The sequence below is a fragment of the Plecotus auritus genome (genome assembly GCF_963455305.1).
Source record: "Plecotus auritus genome assembly, chromosome: X".
Taxonomy (NCBI): Eukaryota; Metazoa; Chordata; class Mammalia; order Chiroptera; family Vespertilionidae; genus Plecotus; species Plecotus auritus.
This window is the reverse complement of record NC_137784.1, coordinates 9,766,310-9,782,784: the sequence shown is the minus strand read 5'-3', so window position 1 is coordinate 9,782,784 and position 16,475 is coordinate 9,766,310. Positions and strand designations below refer to the sequence as shown.

The window sequence follows — 16,475 nt, the reverse complement described above, 5'->3', positions numbered from 1 at the left end:
GAAGATATATATTTGCCAGTTCTACTTGGCATAAGAAAATGAATTATGTATGCAAGTGTTTTTAGGAAGATAAAGAAATTTGAAATGAGTGGTGAAGCTATATATATATTCTGGCCGCAAAAAACTAATCAGAATAATTTTCTGCTTCAGAAAACTCTGCAAGGCAAGTGTGGTGGAAAGACACTAAGGTGCCTCTCACCCCGAATAATTCTCACTTCCTGGTGTCTGTGCTTTTGTAGAATCCTCTCCCCATCTTGAGTGCAGAGAGAACCTGTGACTTGCTTCTAACCCACGGACTATGGCAAAGGTGATGGGATGTCACTCATCTAAGTCAACTCGAGAGAATCTCCTACTGACCTCAGAGGAGCAAACAGGCATGTTATGAACTGCCTATGGAGAGGGCCATGTGGCAAGGAACTGCGGGGTGGTCTCTAGGAGCTGAGGGCTTTAGTCCTAAAATCACAAGGAACTGAATTGTACTAACAACCACATGAGCTTGGAAGAGGTCTCCAAGCTCCAGAAAGGAATGCCGTTCAGCCAACAACTTGATTTTGGCCTTGTAAAACTCTGAACTGAAGACCCAGTTAAGCCATGTCAGGACTCCTGACCCACAGAAATAATGAAATAATAAATGTATTGTTTTAAGCTGTAATTTAAATTAATGGAAATTCATTATAAAGTAAGAGGTAACTAATGCAGTAACCAATGCGGGGGAGGTGGGACGACCAACCTAGTTTGCCTAGGACTGTCCTGGTTTGAAAACTGAAATCTCCACATCCTAGGAAACATCTGTCTGGAGCAACCCAGGTTAGCTGGTTGCTGCTATGATCTGAACGTTTGTCCCCCCAAAACTCATATGTTGAAATCCTAATGCCTGACGTGATGGTATAAGAAAATGGGGCCTTTGGGAAATGCTTAGGCAAGGAAGGTGGAGTCCTCATGAATGGGATTAGTGCCCTTATAGTAAGAGGCCAGAAAGCTCTTTAGCCCTTTCCACTATGTGAGGACAAGGACAAGAAGGCACCAGCTATGAACCAGAAAGGGGCCTTCACCAGACCCCAAATATGCAGATCTTGGACCTCCAGTCTCCAGAACTATGAGCAATAAATATATGTTATCTATAAGCAACCAATATGTAGCAATTGTTATAGCAGCCCAGACTAAGACAGTTGCCCACCCATAGACATGTACCAAAGAACAGAATGATATAATACAAAATACTAGATGCTTGCCTTTAGAAAACATAGGAAGTTTCAAAAAACCTGGAAAGGACCCAAACCTTCTTTAAAAACTTACCAGTAATGCCCAGCTAGTGTGGCTCAGTGGTTGAACATTGACCTATGAACAAGGAGGTCACAGTTCAATTCCCAGTCAGGGCACATGCCCTGGTTGTGGGCTCGATCCACAGTGTGGAGTATGCAGAAAGCAGCCAATAAGTGATTCTCTCTCATCATTAATGTTTCTATCTCTCTCTCCCTTCCTCTCTGAAATCAATAAAAACATATTTTTTTAAAAAAGAAACATCAATGATGAGAGAGAATCATTGATCAGCTGTCTCCTGCATGCCCCACACTGGGGATCAAGCCCACAACCCCGGAATATGCCTAATTGGGAATCGAACTGTGATCTCCTGGTTCATAGGTTGACACTCAACCACTGAGCCACACCAGCTGGGCATCTCTCCCTCTCCCTTCCTCTCTAAAATCAATAAAATTATATTTTTCAAAAAGTTACCAATAATTAGTGAAACAACTCAAGATTTCCTCAAAATCAATTTTCTATACCCTTAAAGTAGGGCAGTCCCTAGTTATGAGTATGAAACTAGGACAATGTTCAAATCCATCTTATATTTCTAGTCTTCACCTTGTTACTTTTTCCAAGTCCCTGTTGGTTTCCCCAATTATTCTAAATCAGTTCTCAAACATTGTTATCTTAAAGACTGCCAATGGCTTGATTGCATGGAACCATCAATCAGTCTTACCATTTGACCATAGACCAGAGTTACTTTTCTGCCCATATTAAATCCCTGAATGTTTCATCTCCTCTAACCAACCCCAGATTTCTTCCTTAAATATAAAACCTATAAATCATATGATGTCTGAGATTTTCTTCAGGATAATATAAGGGGAAGGGAACAAAGGTGGGAATGCAGATGGAATGAAATTGATCATGTATTGATGGTTGTTCAGCCTGGGTGACAAGTGCAGAGGAGTTTAATGAACTTTTCCATCCACTTGTTTGTTTGAAATTTTCCATTTTTAAAAAGGATGAGAAAAAAGCCTATGAACGCCTAATAAAGATCCTCTAACACTCTCAAGAATATCAGTGTGCATTTTGGTATCTATGAAGGCATTTTTAATATTTGTACGTGTTTAGAACAGTCCCCTGGTCATATGACATTCTATATAAAGAAAAATGACACATACTTTCCTTAGGCATAAAGGTCTCTACAACACCATAGTTATGAGTCATTGTAAGAGTGGTTAATGAAGATTTTTAAAAAGGAAACATAAGGCGCTGGCCAGGTAGCTCAGTTGGTTAGAGTGTCATTACGATACGCCAAGGTTGTGGGTTTGATCTCCAGTCAGGGCACGTACAAGAAACCACCAATGAGGAACAACAAATCGATGTCTCTCTCTCTCTCTCTCTCTCTCTCTCTCTCTCTCTTTCTCTCATCATAGATTTTTTTTTAAAAAAAAAAAAGACATACCCCTAGCCAGTTTGGCTCAGTGGATACAGCGTTTGCCTGCGGACTGAAGGGTCCCAGGTTTGATTCCAGTCAAGGGCACATGCCCGGGTTGTGTGCTCAACAGACATCCCCTGAGGGGTCCTGTGAGAGGGCGCAGGCTGGGCTGAGGGACCCCTCCCTCAGTGCACAAATCTCATGCACCGGGCCTCTAGTAGTTAATAATAGTGTATTGTATACCTGAAAGTTGCTAAGAGGGTAAATCAAATAAGCTCATCATGAGAAAAAAATTTATAAGTGTGTGGTGATGGATGTTAACTAGACTTATTATGGTAATCATTTCACAATATGCACAAATATAAAATCATTATGTTGTATACCTGAAACTAACATAATGCTATATATGTCAATTATATCTCAATGAAAAATAGACATTATTTAAAAACAAAAAAAAGTTAACTATTATAAAAATAATTATGACTGCTTGAAATATGCACAGCATCCCCAGAGACTAAGATACCATCCTAAGAGATAGATATTATAAAGGAAGCTATACAGTCTGTTAATTCATTATGTCATACACAAAAGTTGCCAGTTTAAGGTAAACATTTTTTTCTAGATGCCATATTTCAAATATTTTCTTACTCAAACTGAAAAATAAAAACATTGGCATTGGAATGTAAGCTCCATGAGGACAGGGACTTGTATTTGATTCATTGCTATAACCATAGTAGCTAGAACAGTGTCTGATGCACAATAGAAACTCAAATACCCTTCAAACCCAATCCTGATTCCCACCACACCCTATGCCTTCTAGTAAAATACTAGCCATTGAATACCAATGAGATGCTTCACAACCTGGGAAACCCATCACTCTAACATTTCTAGTTCTTTGTCTTAAAGTATTAAACAAAAACTATTTACCTGTTTCTCAGACATTGATATTCTCCTTTAACTTAAGTGTTTCATTCTACTGTTTTTCTAGCTAATACTAAAATCCTGCTTTTAAAACAAATCAGCACATGAAAGGAGAACCAAGATGGCGGCATAGGTAAACACCTAAACTGCTGCCTCGCACAACAATTTCAAAACTACAACTAAAAGACAGAACGGACACCATCCAGAACCACAGGAAAGCAGGCTGAGTGAAAATTCTACAACTAGAAGGAAGGAGAAAAGCTCACAGAGAATTGGAGGTACGGCAAAGGGGCTTTGTGCGCGCAGAGAGGAAGGGCGGCTGAGAGCTTGGCTGACTTCCTCTGGCGGAAGGGGGAAGGAAGCCTCGGACCGCGAGCTGGGAAAGGCAGAAGTCTGAAGGCGCACACGGGCCAGTGCGCACAAAGGCTGCGGAGGTAGCCATAGGCTTTCCCTAGTGAAAGGGAGTCAGAGGATCCTGACTGAGCCCCAGTTCTGACTGCAGTGAACCCCGGTTCCAGGCGAGCCCCTGGGGACCCACACTCTTGTAGGGGGAGTCTGGACTCTCGGGCGGAGACTCGGGAGCCGGGGAAGGCAGAGGACTGAAAGTGCGCACACGCGCCGCGCCGGTGCGCACAAAGGCTGCGGGGGTTGCCACAGGCTTTCCCTAGTGGAGGGGAGTCAGAGGATTCTGACTGCACCGAGCCCCAGTTCTGACTGCAGTGAACCCCAGTTCCAGGCGAGCCCCTGGGGACCCACGCTCTTGTGGGGGGAGTCTGGACTCTCAGGCGGAGACTCGAGCTGGGGAAGGCGGAGGACTGAAAGCGCACATGCGCACAGGGGCGGGGCTGACAGGAAGCCAAGACTGAGACTCCACCCCATCCAAGCTGAGCACAGAGGCTATTGCAATTTGGCAAGTCTAATCCTATAAGGCTGTCTCCAGCACCGAACTTCTCCCAGCATAGACACAGCTGATCCTTACAGCCAACTGGCCCGGAGGTCAATTCTTCCCAGTGATACCAACAACAATAAAGACTTAATTACAACAAGGCTGTACACACAGTCCACAAAGGGGTGCACCAAGAGTGTCCACCTCAGGTTAACTGGGGAAGCAGACCCACTGGGCCATATTGGAAACCTAGCACAAATATCTACCTTACCAACTCAGGGATTCTGTGAAAATGCGGGGTCAAAGAATCAGATCACAAACGAAAGAAATGGAGGAAAACAAACGACTGGATATAGAATTCAAAACCACCGTTATAAGACTTTTTAAGAATATCCTAGAAAAGGCCGATAAATATAACGAGACCCTCGAAGATATGAAAAAGGACCAACTAGAAATTAAACATACACTGACTGAAATAAAAAATATTATACAGAGACCCAGAAACAGAATAGAGGAACACAAGAATCAAGTCAAAGAATTGAAATACAAAGAAGCAAAAAACACTCAACCGAAAAAGCAAAAAGCAAAAAAAAAAATCCAAAAAGTTGAAGACAATGTAAGAAGACTCTGGGACAACTTCAAGCGTACCAACATCAGAATTATGGGGGTGCCAGAAGAACAGAGAGAGCAAGATACTGAAAACCTATTTGAAGAAATAATGACCGAAAACTTCCCCCACCTGGTGAAAGAAATAGACTTACAAGTCCAGGAAGCCCACAGAACCCCAAACAAAAGGAATCCAAAGAGGACCACACCAAGACACATCATAATTAAAATGCCAAGAGCAAAAGACAAAGAGCGAATATTAAAAGCAGCAAGAGAAAAACAGTTAATTACCTACAAGGGAGCACCCATACGACTGTCAGCTGACTTCTCAACAGAAACTATGCAGGCCAGACGGGAGTGGCAAGAAATTTTCAATGTGATGAATAGCAAGAACCTACAACCAAGATTACTCTACCCAGCAAAGCTATCATTCAGAATTGAAGGGCAGATAAAGAGCTTCACAGATAAGAAAAAGCTGAAGGAGTTCATCACCACCAAACCAGTACTATATGAAATGCTGAAAGGTATTCTTAAAGAAGAGGAAGAAGAAAAAAGTAAAGAGAAAAAATTATGAACAACAAATACATATCTATCAACAAGCCAACCTAAAAATCAAGTGAATTAAAAACCTGAGGAGCAGAATAATCTGGTGAATATAATAGAATCAGGGGCATAGAAAGGGAGTGGGCTGATAATTCTCAGGGGGAAAGGGGTATGGGGGGGGGTTCATGAAGAGAATGGACAAAAATCATACACCTATGGATGAGGACAGTGGGGGGGAGGTAAGGGCAGAAGGTGGGGTGGGAAAGGGGTGGAGGGGAGCTATGGGGGGAAAAAGGAGAAATAATTGTAATAATCTGAATAAAGATTTATTTAAAAAAAAAAATAAATAAATAAAGACCATGATTTTACAAAAAAAAAAAAAAAAAGAAAAAAAAAAAATAAAAAAAAAATAAAATAAAACAAATCAGCACATGAACATAAATACTCTATAAAGGGTCCAAAAGGCCTTTTAAAATAGGCTATTTTGATGCATTAAAATAATTCAAGATGGCAAATAAGCACATGAAAAGATACTCAAAATCATATGTCATTAGGGAACTGCAAATTAAAAGAACAATGAGCCCTGGCCAGTGGTGTTCAGTGGGTAGAGTGTCACCCTGCATACCCAAGGGTGGCAGGTCCAATTCCCTGTCAAGGGCACAAACTTGGGTTGCAGGTTTGACCCGTGGGAGGTAACAAATCGATATGAGTTTCTTTTTCTTTTCCCCTCCATCCCTCCTTCCCCCCAACTCCCTTCCTTTATCCCTCCCTCCCTTCCACTCTGTCTGAAAATCAATGGAAAAAATATCCTCAGGTGAAGGTTAACCAAAAATAAAATAAAAAGAACAATGAGATACAACTACATACGATTAAAATAGCCAAAATCTTGAAAACTGACAACAACAAATGCTGACACGAATGTGGAACAGCAAGAACTCTCCTTCACTGCTAGGGGGGTTGCAAAATGGTACATCCACTTTGGAAAACAGTTTGGCAGTTTCTTATAAAACTAAACATACTTTTACCATATGATCCAGCAATCATGATCCTTGGTATTTACGCAAAGGATTTGAAAACCTAAGTACACACAGATGTTTATAGCAACTTTATCCATAATTGCCAAACTTAAAAGCCACCTAGATGTCCTCCAATTGGTGGATGGATAAACAAACTATGGTACATCCAGACAATAAAATATTATTCATCATCAAAAAGAAATAAGCCATCACGCTATGAAAAGATATGGAAGAATCTTAAATACATATCACTAAATGAAAGAAACCAACCTGAAAAGATTACCTACTGTGTGATTCCACTATATGACAATCTGAAAAAGGCAAAATTATGGAGACAGTAAAGAGATCAGTTGCCTGCCCAGTCAGTGTGGATCAGTGGTTGAGTGCCGCTCTCTGAACCAGGAGGTCGAGGTTTGATTCCCAGTCAGGGCATATGCCCAGTTTGTGGGCTTGATCCCCAGCGGGGGGCATGGAGGAGGCAGCTGATCAATTATTCTCCCTCATCATTGATGGTTCTGCCTCTCTTTCCCTCTCCCTTCCTCTCTGAGATCAATAAAAATATATATTTTTTTAAAAGATCAGTTGCCGTCCTAGCTGGTTTGGCTCAGTGGCTAGAGCGTCGGCCTGCGGACTGAGGGGTCCCGGGTTCGATTCCGGTCAAGGGCATGTACCTTGGTTGCGGGCACATCCCCAGTACGGGGTGTGCAGGAGGCACCTGATCGATGTTTCTCTCTCATCGATGTTTCTAACTCTCTCTCCCTCTCCTTTCCTCTCTGTAAAAAATCAATAAAATATATATTAAAAAAATAAAAAATAAAAAATAAATAAATAAAAGATCAGTTGCCTGCCAAGGGTTAGGGGTAAGAGAAAGAAAGAGATGAAGCACAGAGATGGAGCATACAGGATTTTAGGGCAGTGAAAATACTCTGTATGATATTATAATGATGGATACATGTCATTATACATTTGCCCAAACCCATAGGTTGCATATCACCAAGAGTGAATCATAATGTAAACTATGAACTCTGGGTGATTATGATGTGCTAATGTAAGGTTCATCAATTGTAACAAATGTACCACTCTGGTGGGGCATGTTGATCATGGGAATAGCTGTGCAGGTGTGGGGGTGAGGGGTATATGGGAACTCTGTACCTTCCCCTCAGTTTTGCTGTGAACCCCAAACTGCTCTGAATAAATAAAGTCTATTAAAAAATATATATATGTATAGTAAATATTATATATTTCAACTGAAAAAAATTCCTAAGATAATTCACTTCCATAACAAAGTAGCAGGTGTAGTGGTTTGTTTTATTCAAAGGAAAAGACAAAATTAAGTATTCTTCTATTTTTTATTTTTTTATTTCTTTATTGATTAAGGTGTTACATATGTGTCCTTATTCCCCCATTACCCCTCCTATCCCCCCCCACTCATGCCCTCACCCACCTGTTGTCTGTGTCCATTGGTTAGGCTTATATGCATGCATACAAGTCCTTTGGTTGATCTCTCCCCCTTACCCCCACCCTCCCCTACCTTCCCTCTGAGGTTTGATGGTCTGATCGATGTTTCTCTATCTCTGGATCTATTTTTGTTCATCCATTTTATGTTGTTCATTATATTCCATAAATGAGTGAGATCATGTGATATTTATCTTTCTCTGACTGGCTTATTTCACTTAGCATAATGCTCTCCAGTTCCATCCATGCTGTTGCAAATGGTAAGAACTAAAATTAAGTATTTTTATAGAACACTTAATCCAGATAAGATTTTCGCCCTTCCTGAAACATTATGGTAATCTTAATTGTATGCTTATTAAGGAGAACATCTGACTGTTACTATAGAAACTATCTGAGCTAGCTAGTGCTTTCCTGATTTGAGCAGTTATACCTGTTGGGCCACTTAATCCTGAACTTACATCTAAATATTTTAAAGAATGGCTAATGTTGCCTAGCCAGTGTGGCTCAGTGGTTGAGCACTGACCCATGAACCAAGAGGTCAGGGTTCGGTTCCCAGTTTGGGGCTCTATCCCCAGTAGGGGGCATGCAGGAGGCAGCTGATCAGTGATTTTTCTCTTGGCATTTATGTTTCTATCCCTCTCTCCCTCTTCCTACATCTCTCTGAAATCAATAAAAACATATTGAAAGACAAGAAAGAAAGAAAGAAAGAAAGAAAGAAAGAAAGAAAGAAAGAAAGAAAGAAAGAAAGAAAAGCTAATATACCTATAGTGTAGTGCAACTCAAGGTGAATGAAGAATGTGTGTGCACACACACATATACATACTCAGACACATACCACCACACAACACCAAAGTGGTTGGTAAAAATTAAGTGGCTATTGGCTGCTGGCTTTGTTTTAATCTCTTCTAATTACATTTCCCTGTCCAGGATGCCTTCCCTGTTCATTTTCACCTGTAAAAACAATATGGGAGCCCAGCTGGTGTGGCAGCTCAGTGGTTGAGCATCGACCCATGAACCAAGAGGTCATGATTCGATTCCCTTGGTCAGAGCACATGCGTGGGTTTCCAGCTCAATCCCCAGTGCAGGCATGCAGGAGGCAGCTGATCGATGATTCTCTCTCATCATTGATGTTTCTGTCTCTCTCTCCCTCTCCCTTGCCCTCTCTGAAAATCAACAAAAACATATTTTTTAAAGGAATACTGGATTGTTCTGATTGTGTTAGGTTAATGGGGAAGGGTGCATTTTATTTTGCTGGCTGAAAAGGGGAGCTTAAAGCTCTGAGATTTACTACAAGCAATCTGATGGTCCCCTTTTGCCAGTCTTTTTGCAAGCAGATTTCCACTGAACATCAAGAATAGAATCTCATTCATGCAAAGGCACTGTGCCTTGGGTTCTTCTTAAATTACCTATACCTCAAGGGAGCATGGGTTCTAACACCAGGAAAGCCCTCTCCCCAACTCCTAAGGAGCAGTCACCCAACATACTCAGAATTAATATACACACCTTCTCACACTCCATGCATTACTAACAACAACATAAGCCTTAATAGGTGCCCAGCTGTCACTTGCTGTGTGGTCTGTCACTTATTCCTCTTTGAGTGGAAAAGTAGTGACAGCATTTAATAAATTGATTATGCTTGGGAGTATTCTGAGGGCCTGATGTAATAACCATGGTTTGTGTTTGAAGGCACTGACTTTTTCTCTACCTGGTCCAACTCAACTGCTCAACAGCAGTGGCAGAACTATCTACATATCAAGGAATTTTTTAAATTTATTGGTTAATAAAATGATACAGGTTTCAGGTATACATTTCTACAATATATCATCTGTATATTGTATTGTGTTTACCACCCCAAGTCAAGTCTCCTTCCATCACCATTTTCAAGGACTTTTTAAGGGACAATCAGCCACGCTAAATTCCGTGAATACTAATTATATTTTCAGAAATCCTGAATGCTAAAAGGTGAACGATTACAGAATGGCTACAGTTACGCTCACATACAGGTACAATCATGCTCCAGCGGTATAAAAAAAAAATATCTACAAACAATGATATTGCAAGTGAGCCATAAAACCCTCAGTGCACCTTTGGAGTTAGATTTGAAAGTACCACTCCCCACTCTAAATATTCCATTGATGTTAACTTCATACTGGCTATTGCTCTTAACAAAAGCTTCATTTCACGTTTGGGCCTGATATTAAGAATCTCGTGACCATTTAGTGGCGGTAACATCAAAAGACAATGTGCTTACCAAGTTGTCTTTCTCCAAGCTCCAAGGAGAGCACAAAACAAAAACAGCATCTGCTGTGGATCATCCCCTCCTCATTTTCCAGGTTTGGAGCAGCCACAAAGGGGTAGCTATGACACACATTACTTTCCAATTCTATTTCCAAGTCCAAGCAATGATAATATGGGCAATACCGCTGTCCCCCACAGTGGACCTCTGGGTCCACCTCTAGCCCCAAATTGGAAGCTTGCTCTGTCCTGACAGATGTCCTCTTGTAGCCCGTGTCCACGCTCTGCAACTTGTCAATACGACTTTCCAGTTTAATACTAATTTTCAGAGATATGTTAGTAGGCAATATATAGGGTAGATATATACATAGAGAGAGAGGCAACATTTAGTGTTGGGCCCCCGGCCCTATAGACATACACATCACACGTCCTTCAAGTTCAAATCCCAGCAAGGCACCCCAAGCGCCCACCCCTTCCCACCCATCCCGGAGAGACAAGGGCAGGAGCCCGGAGCAGAGGTTAAACCAGACACCAGCCAAATCAAACACCACTTCCAGAACAAGGCAAACTTTGGGTCTGGGTGGCTTCAGAGCCCCAGAAATGGCTGGAGGAGGGGAGGGAGGACCAGTCCGGCTCAGGGGAGGAGGCGGCGAGCGCACCCAGCACCGCTGTGCTGCAGAGGAAGCTGGTGTCCCCCGGGGAACAAGGGCTTCGTCTCCGTTCCCAGCTGCGAAGCCCCTTCCTTGCCACCTGGCCGAGGCCTCCAGGTCCCTGGGAGCAGCTCTGTCGCCCCACCCCTTGTCCCTACAGAAATGATCCCCTCAGACCCGCAGGGGCACGAGGAACTACCTGGTGCAGGGTCTCGGCGGGGAGCTGCGACGCCCGAAACAGGTCGGCCACGGGGCCCGCGGCTGCGGTGGCTGCGCTGGGGGCGGCCCTGGCGGCCTCGGGGGGCCCGGACCCTGGGCCCCCACTTGCAGCGCCGGTGCAGCGCGCGAAGAGCTCGGAGTAGCACTGCTGCTCGCCCTCGCTCAGCAGCAGCGGCGGCCCAGAGCCGCAGCCCGCGCCCGCTGCCGCCTCCATCGGGCCTGGGAGAGGGCCCGTCGGAGCACTGTCCCCGGTCGGGGCGCCGCTGCCTTCACCGCAGCCTTCGCCGCCGGAGCCTTGGCCTCGGCCGCCGCCGCCGCCACCGCCCCCACGCCCCACAGCTGCCGCGGCCTCTTCCTCCCGGCGCCGCCGGCCCCGCCCCCGGACTTGAATGTTGTGCCTCAGCGGCGCGGCACATGGAGACAGGCGCGACGCGGACCAATCGGAGCCTGGGGTCTCACCCTGGCCCCGCCCCCTGCCCCGCCCCCGCCTCACCTGGCGAAAAATACCGCGCACCTCCCGCCCTGCAGGGGGTCACAGGCTCCGCCCCGCTGCCGGGCCGGAGAGGGCCGGGCCAGCGCCGTGCGAGCGCACCCTGCACCGGGGGAGGGTCTTTGCTCTCCGGCCCGGCTGGGAAAGGGACCCACCTGGAGAATGGCTCTTTTCAAGGGGCGGGGAAAGCGTTTTCTCCCTAGGATGCTGGAACAAGTGCCCGGCCCTAGGCGCGCCGAGCCCCTCCCAGAAAGGGGACCACCGCGCCGGGGAAAGGAGGCTTCCCTTTTTCCACCGCTACACCCGTTAGGGCCTGAAAAGCTGAAGGATAGAGAGCTTCATGCGACTGAGGTCCCAGGGACTCGCCATCGCGTTCAGGGTGGCGACGAGGTGAGGCCACTTTCTGAGAGATGGCTCAAAGCTGGAGTTGAGCCTTCAAAAGGAATCACATTGGTTAGTTAATATTAAATACTAGAGTAATAAGATTTTTTTAAAAGGCCCTGGAAAGAATTGCACATGTACATGCATTAAGCCTCTCTGGGAAACACTAACCAGGCATCCTCAAACTACGCCCGCGAAGGACATTTATCCGGCCCGCCGGGTGCTGCTGCCTGTCCTGCTTAGCAGCCGACTCCTCCCGGGCCGCAGTGCGCATAGGAATGTGTTCATAGTTGTTTTTTCTTTAAACTATAGTCTGGCCCTCCAACGGTCTGAGGGACAGTGAACTGGCCCCCTGTTTAAAAAGTTTGAGGACCCCTGCACCCAAAGAAAAAATAAACATCTCGAGTGGCCTTCCCAAGACTGAGACGGCGGTGGCTCCTCTTTCCCCCGCTCAGTGTGCAGAGGAGACCGAGGCAGTGCTGGGTGCTCTCCCTTTTCCTCTGCCTCCGGACACCTACCCACGGCCCTTCCCGCTGCGAGGTCTCTCAGAAGCAAGACTGTCCCCGCCCGGATATGGCTCGTGGACAGCAGAAGACTCAGTCTCAGCAGAAAAATGACAAAAAGCAATCTGGACAAAAGAAGAAACAAGGGCATGACCAAAAAGCTGCTGCCAGAGCTGCCTTAATATCTACCTGCACTGTCTGTGGGACACAAATGCCAGACCCTAAGACCTTCAAGCAGCACTTTGAGAGCAAGCATCCTAAGACTCCACTTCCTCCGGAATCGGCTGATGTCCAGGCATAAAGTTGTTTACAGGTGAATTCATGACGTCTTTGACTCTTCTACTGTCTCAGACCTTAGGTAGCAAGCTTGCAGCTGCTTTTCTAATAAACTGTTGATCAGCAAAAATAAAGGGGCTACAGAAACACTCATTTTTATGCTCCCTTTTGGGCTTCATGCAAAGACAAGTCTGTGTAAATATACAGCTGACTCCAATTTGGAAATCTGAAAATCAGTCCATCCTTGTTATAAAACTTTTTTACAATTGTAACTATATTGGAGTTCAGATTGTGTAAAATAACTCATTTAATAAAGTAGTACTTTGATTTTACAACAACAACATCTCAAGAAATAGCACGGATGATATAGACTTTGGTATTTGGGTCAGCTAAAATAAGGACCAAGGACAGGAAAAGAAAAAAAACATCAGCAGATGGTTAAGGATGGGGGAGATACATAAGAAGAAAAAGGAAAAATTATGTCAATTCATAAATGATGGCCAAAGTAATACTTCCCTTTTGGAATCTAAAGAAATGAAATAGAGGAGAGGATCCACTCCAAAAGCAGGCAGTTCTTCACTAAGTTTTCCTTACATGACATTTTGCTTCAGGCCTGCCAGGAGAGAATTAAGACAGCAGTAGGCTTGGAACAAGAGTACAGGAAGGATAGGTAAGTTGGGAACAGCAAAGACTAACTTAGCTGGGAAACTTCCATTTCAAAATCTCACCACCAATAGTAGGGTAATAGCATGTAAGGAAAAATATCCTGTAAGTAAATTACATCTAGAAAATTTTAACTTTACAAGATTAATTTTCATTTGTAATGACAACAGCAAGACACCCATGAAAAACACACATGGTGTCTAAATAAGACAAAGGAAAATCATTTGGGCAAAAATAAAAAGGATCCCAAATCAATTATATAGAAAAGATTCCTTTATTAACTTTTGGTCGAGAATATGTTTGTATATTTTCAGAAAACAACTCCAAGACCATGTGGATTCCTGCAACAGAGAGGAATTGACAGGTCTGCTCCAACCATGAAGACAAGAGGAGAAACAGTCCAGAGATGGAAGACGCTGACGACGCCTTGCCACGCTAGCAGTCAGAAGCTGTGCGACGCAGCAGGTTGCCTAGGACCAAACCAGAGAGGGTCGGACCTGCATTGCCACCATGTGCCCACCATCCAGATATCATTGCTGACATGTACACATAAGGAACTGTTTGACATTGAAACGGGGACTCAGAACTGTTGGACATTGAAATTGGGACTCAAACATTTTTTGTAATTATATGTTTATTCCTAGTCTGCAGAGGCAAGATTCTTTAAAGGAAAGAAAAGGGGAAAAAATAGATACAGAAGCAAAGAAGCATTGAACAGACTGTCGGGCTACAGCGGGAAGGCAGAGGAGGTTTTGGGGGGGTGGGCAGGCTATAAGAGATCAACTGAAGGACTTGTGCACATGCATATAAGCATAACCAATGGATAAAAGACACTGGTGGGGGGGCAGGTAAAGGCATGTACTGGAGGGAAGGGGAGGCTGGGGGGAGGTCAATGGGAAAAAAATGAGACATGTACTACTCTTTGTAATACTTCAAACAATAAAAAAAAATTTAAAAGAAAAAAAAATCTCACCACCATTGTATTTTCCACAACTGTAATACCTTCTCGGGAAAACTGCAAGCCAAGAAATCATATTTATTTATTCTCTTCTACCATCCCAACTGTACTTGGGCTTCCCTGAGAAAGGCCCACCATTCTAACAAAGGTTAAAAAGGGACCCACTCTTTGTGATAAATGCCAAACCCTAATTTCCCCTACAACTCCTACGAAAAGAAATATGAGGTGTGATAATCCCTAACATTCATGTAGTTCAAAGCTACATTACCTCCTTTAAGCCTCACAGTAACTCTCAGGTAGGTTGGAAAAACATTTTTATCTAAATTTTACAGATGAGAAAATGGATGCAGAGATGGTGTGATACTATATTTGAAGCTGATCTGCATTACTCAACTCAGTGTAATAAATTTGACAGATATTTCTTAAGCACCAGATACTGCAGAGATGGGTAGAAAGTCTCACATCTGTGCCTATCAATCAACACTTTCTGGTAGAACATGGGAGTGTTGATGGTGCCCCTCCAGGAGTACTGTGAGGGATTTTAAAAAAATAAACATGTGTTGCTTTCAAGGAGTCTGCAAACCTCACCAGAAAAGACAAAACTGACACAACAAATAAAAACAAACAATAAAAGACAATATATAATTAAGTGCTAAATTGTGTACTCCGGGCTAAGTGCTGTGGGAGTTTAGAGAAGAGAGAAAATCCATGAGCCAGAGCTCAACCAGGAAGGTTTGATGAAGGGGACCCAAGATGGATGTTGATGAATGGGTGGGACTGGAGAAGCTGAAGGACCAAAGAGGTAGGGTCACAGGAGAGGCAAGAAACCCAGAGACTTAGTGCCAAGGATGAGGTGCTGCAGACTGGAGCAGGAAGGAGGGGCAGCCTCTGATGGGTTCTGGGATGCTGGAAGGGAAGCTCCTCAACGATGGATGGATGGATGGATGGATGGATGGATGGATGGATGGATGGGTGGATGGACGGACGGACTGATGGACAAGAGGCACACCCAGAGTGACCCAATAGCAATAATATTTAAAACAAGGACACAGGAGGAGGAAATGGCATTTCAAAAATGTTTTAATATCTAAGGAATTCTAAGCACTGTTCTTTACTTCTACAACAGCTTTTTTAATACAAGAAATAGTTATCAAACTTCAAAATAGACAGATAAGAATATAAAACTATAAACACTCATATCACTTAAGGCTGACAGTAAATAAGAACATTTTAGAAGAGAATTTCTGTATACCCTTGCAGTTCTAAACTTACACACTTGTTTCAGCTCCATCATGGCCAGAAAGATAATATATCGGGAATAGCCAAGAGACAGTCTTTAAGTTATGCTTTTTTTCCTTTTAAATCCAGCATCAGTGCCCTGAATAAAGATGACCACAAACTCAGAACAAGGTAGTGGTTACTTCTAGGGAAAAGTTTTCTAAAGCAAGGGTTGTAAAACTAATACCAGTTGCCTGATTTTGTATGGCTCATGAACTAAGAATGGGTTTTACATTTATTTAATGGCTGAAAAAAAAATGAGTGTTTCCTGTGCACCGAATAATATTTCAGGACACATAAAAATTATATGAAACTTACATTTGCCAAGCTGGCATGACTCAGTGGTTGAGCATCAACCTATGAACCAGAAGATTGCAGTTCGATTCCCCATCAGGGTACATGCCCAGGTCGCAGGCTAGATCCCTAGTGTGGGGCATGCGGGAGGCAGATGATCAATGATTCTCTCTCATCATTGAGTTTTCTATCTCTCTCTTCCTCTCCCTTCCTCTCTGAAATCAATAAACATATATATTAAAAGAAAAAAAGGAACATTTCAGTGTCCATAACCAAGTTTGGTTGTAACACAGTCATGTGTTGTCTGTGGTTGTTTTCACACTATGATGGCAGAGTTGGGTTGTTGCCTAAAATATTTGCTCTCTGACCCTTTATTGAAAAAAATTTGTTAACTTCTAAAGCATGGAAACCTAATAGC

General features: G+C 43.5%; 2 protein-coding genes across 8 annotated transcripts in view; one reads left to right on the top strand and one right to left on the bottom strand.

Annotated features, from left to right (window-relative positions):
- Positions 1 to 11,537, bottom strand: part of REPS2 (RALBP1 associated Eps domain containing 2) — a 204,454-nt gene extending 192,917 nt beyond the window's left edge. For all 7 annotated transcript variants that reach the window (XM_080653923.1, XM_080653926.1, XM_080653925.1 and 4 more), the window contains exon 1: positions 11,195 to 11,537. In XM_080653923.1, the coding sequence (XP_080510049.1) occupies positions 11,195 to 11,428 (234 nt within the window). In that variant the 5' untranslated portion in view covers positions 11,429 to 11,537. The remainder of the gene's footprint in view (positions 1 to 11,194) is intronic.
- Positions 11,538 to 12,658: 1,121 nt separating this feature from the next.
- LOC308239866 (zinc finger protein 706-like) lies at positions 12,659 to 13,021 on the top strand (the record flags this gene model as incomplete). The annotated part of the gene is made up of 1 exon (XM_080652717.1): positions 12,659 to 13,021. The coding sequence occupies one exon, from the start codon at positions 12,659 to 12,661 to the stop codon at positions 12,887 to 12,889; it is 231 nt and encodes a 76-aa protein (XP_080508843.1). The 3' UTR covers positions 12,890 to 13,021.
- Positions 13,022 to 16,475: the final 3,454 nt, after the last annotated feature.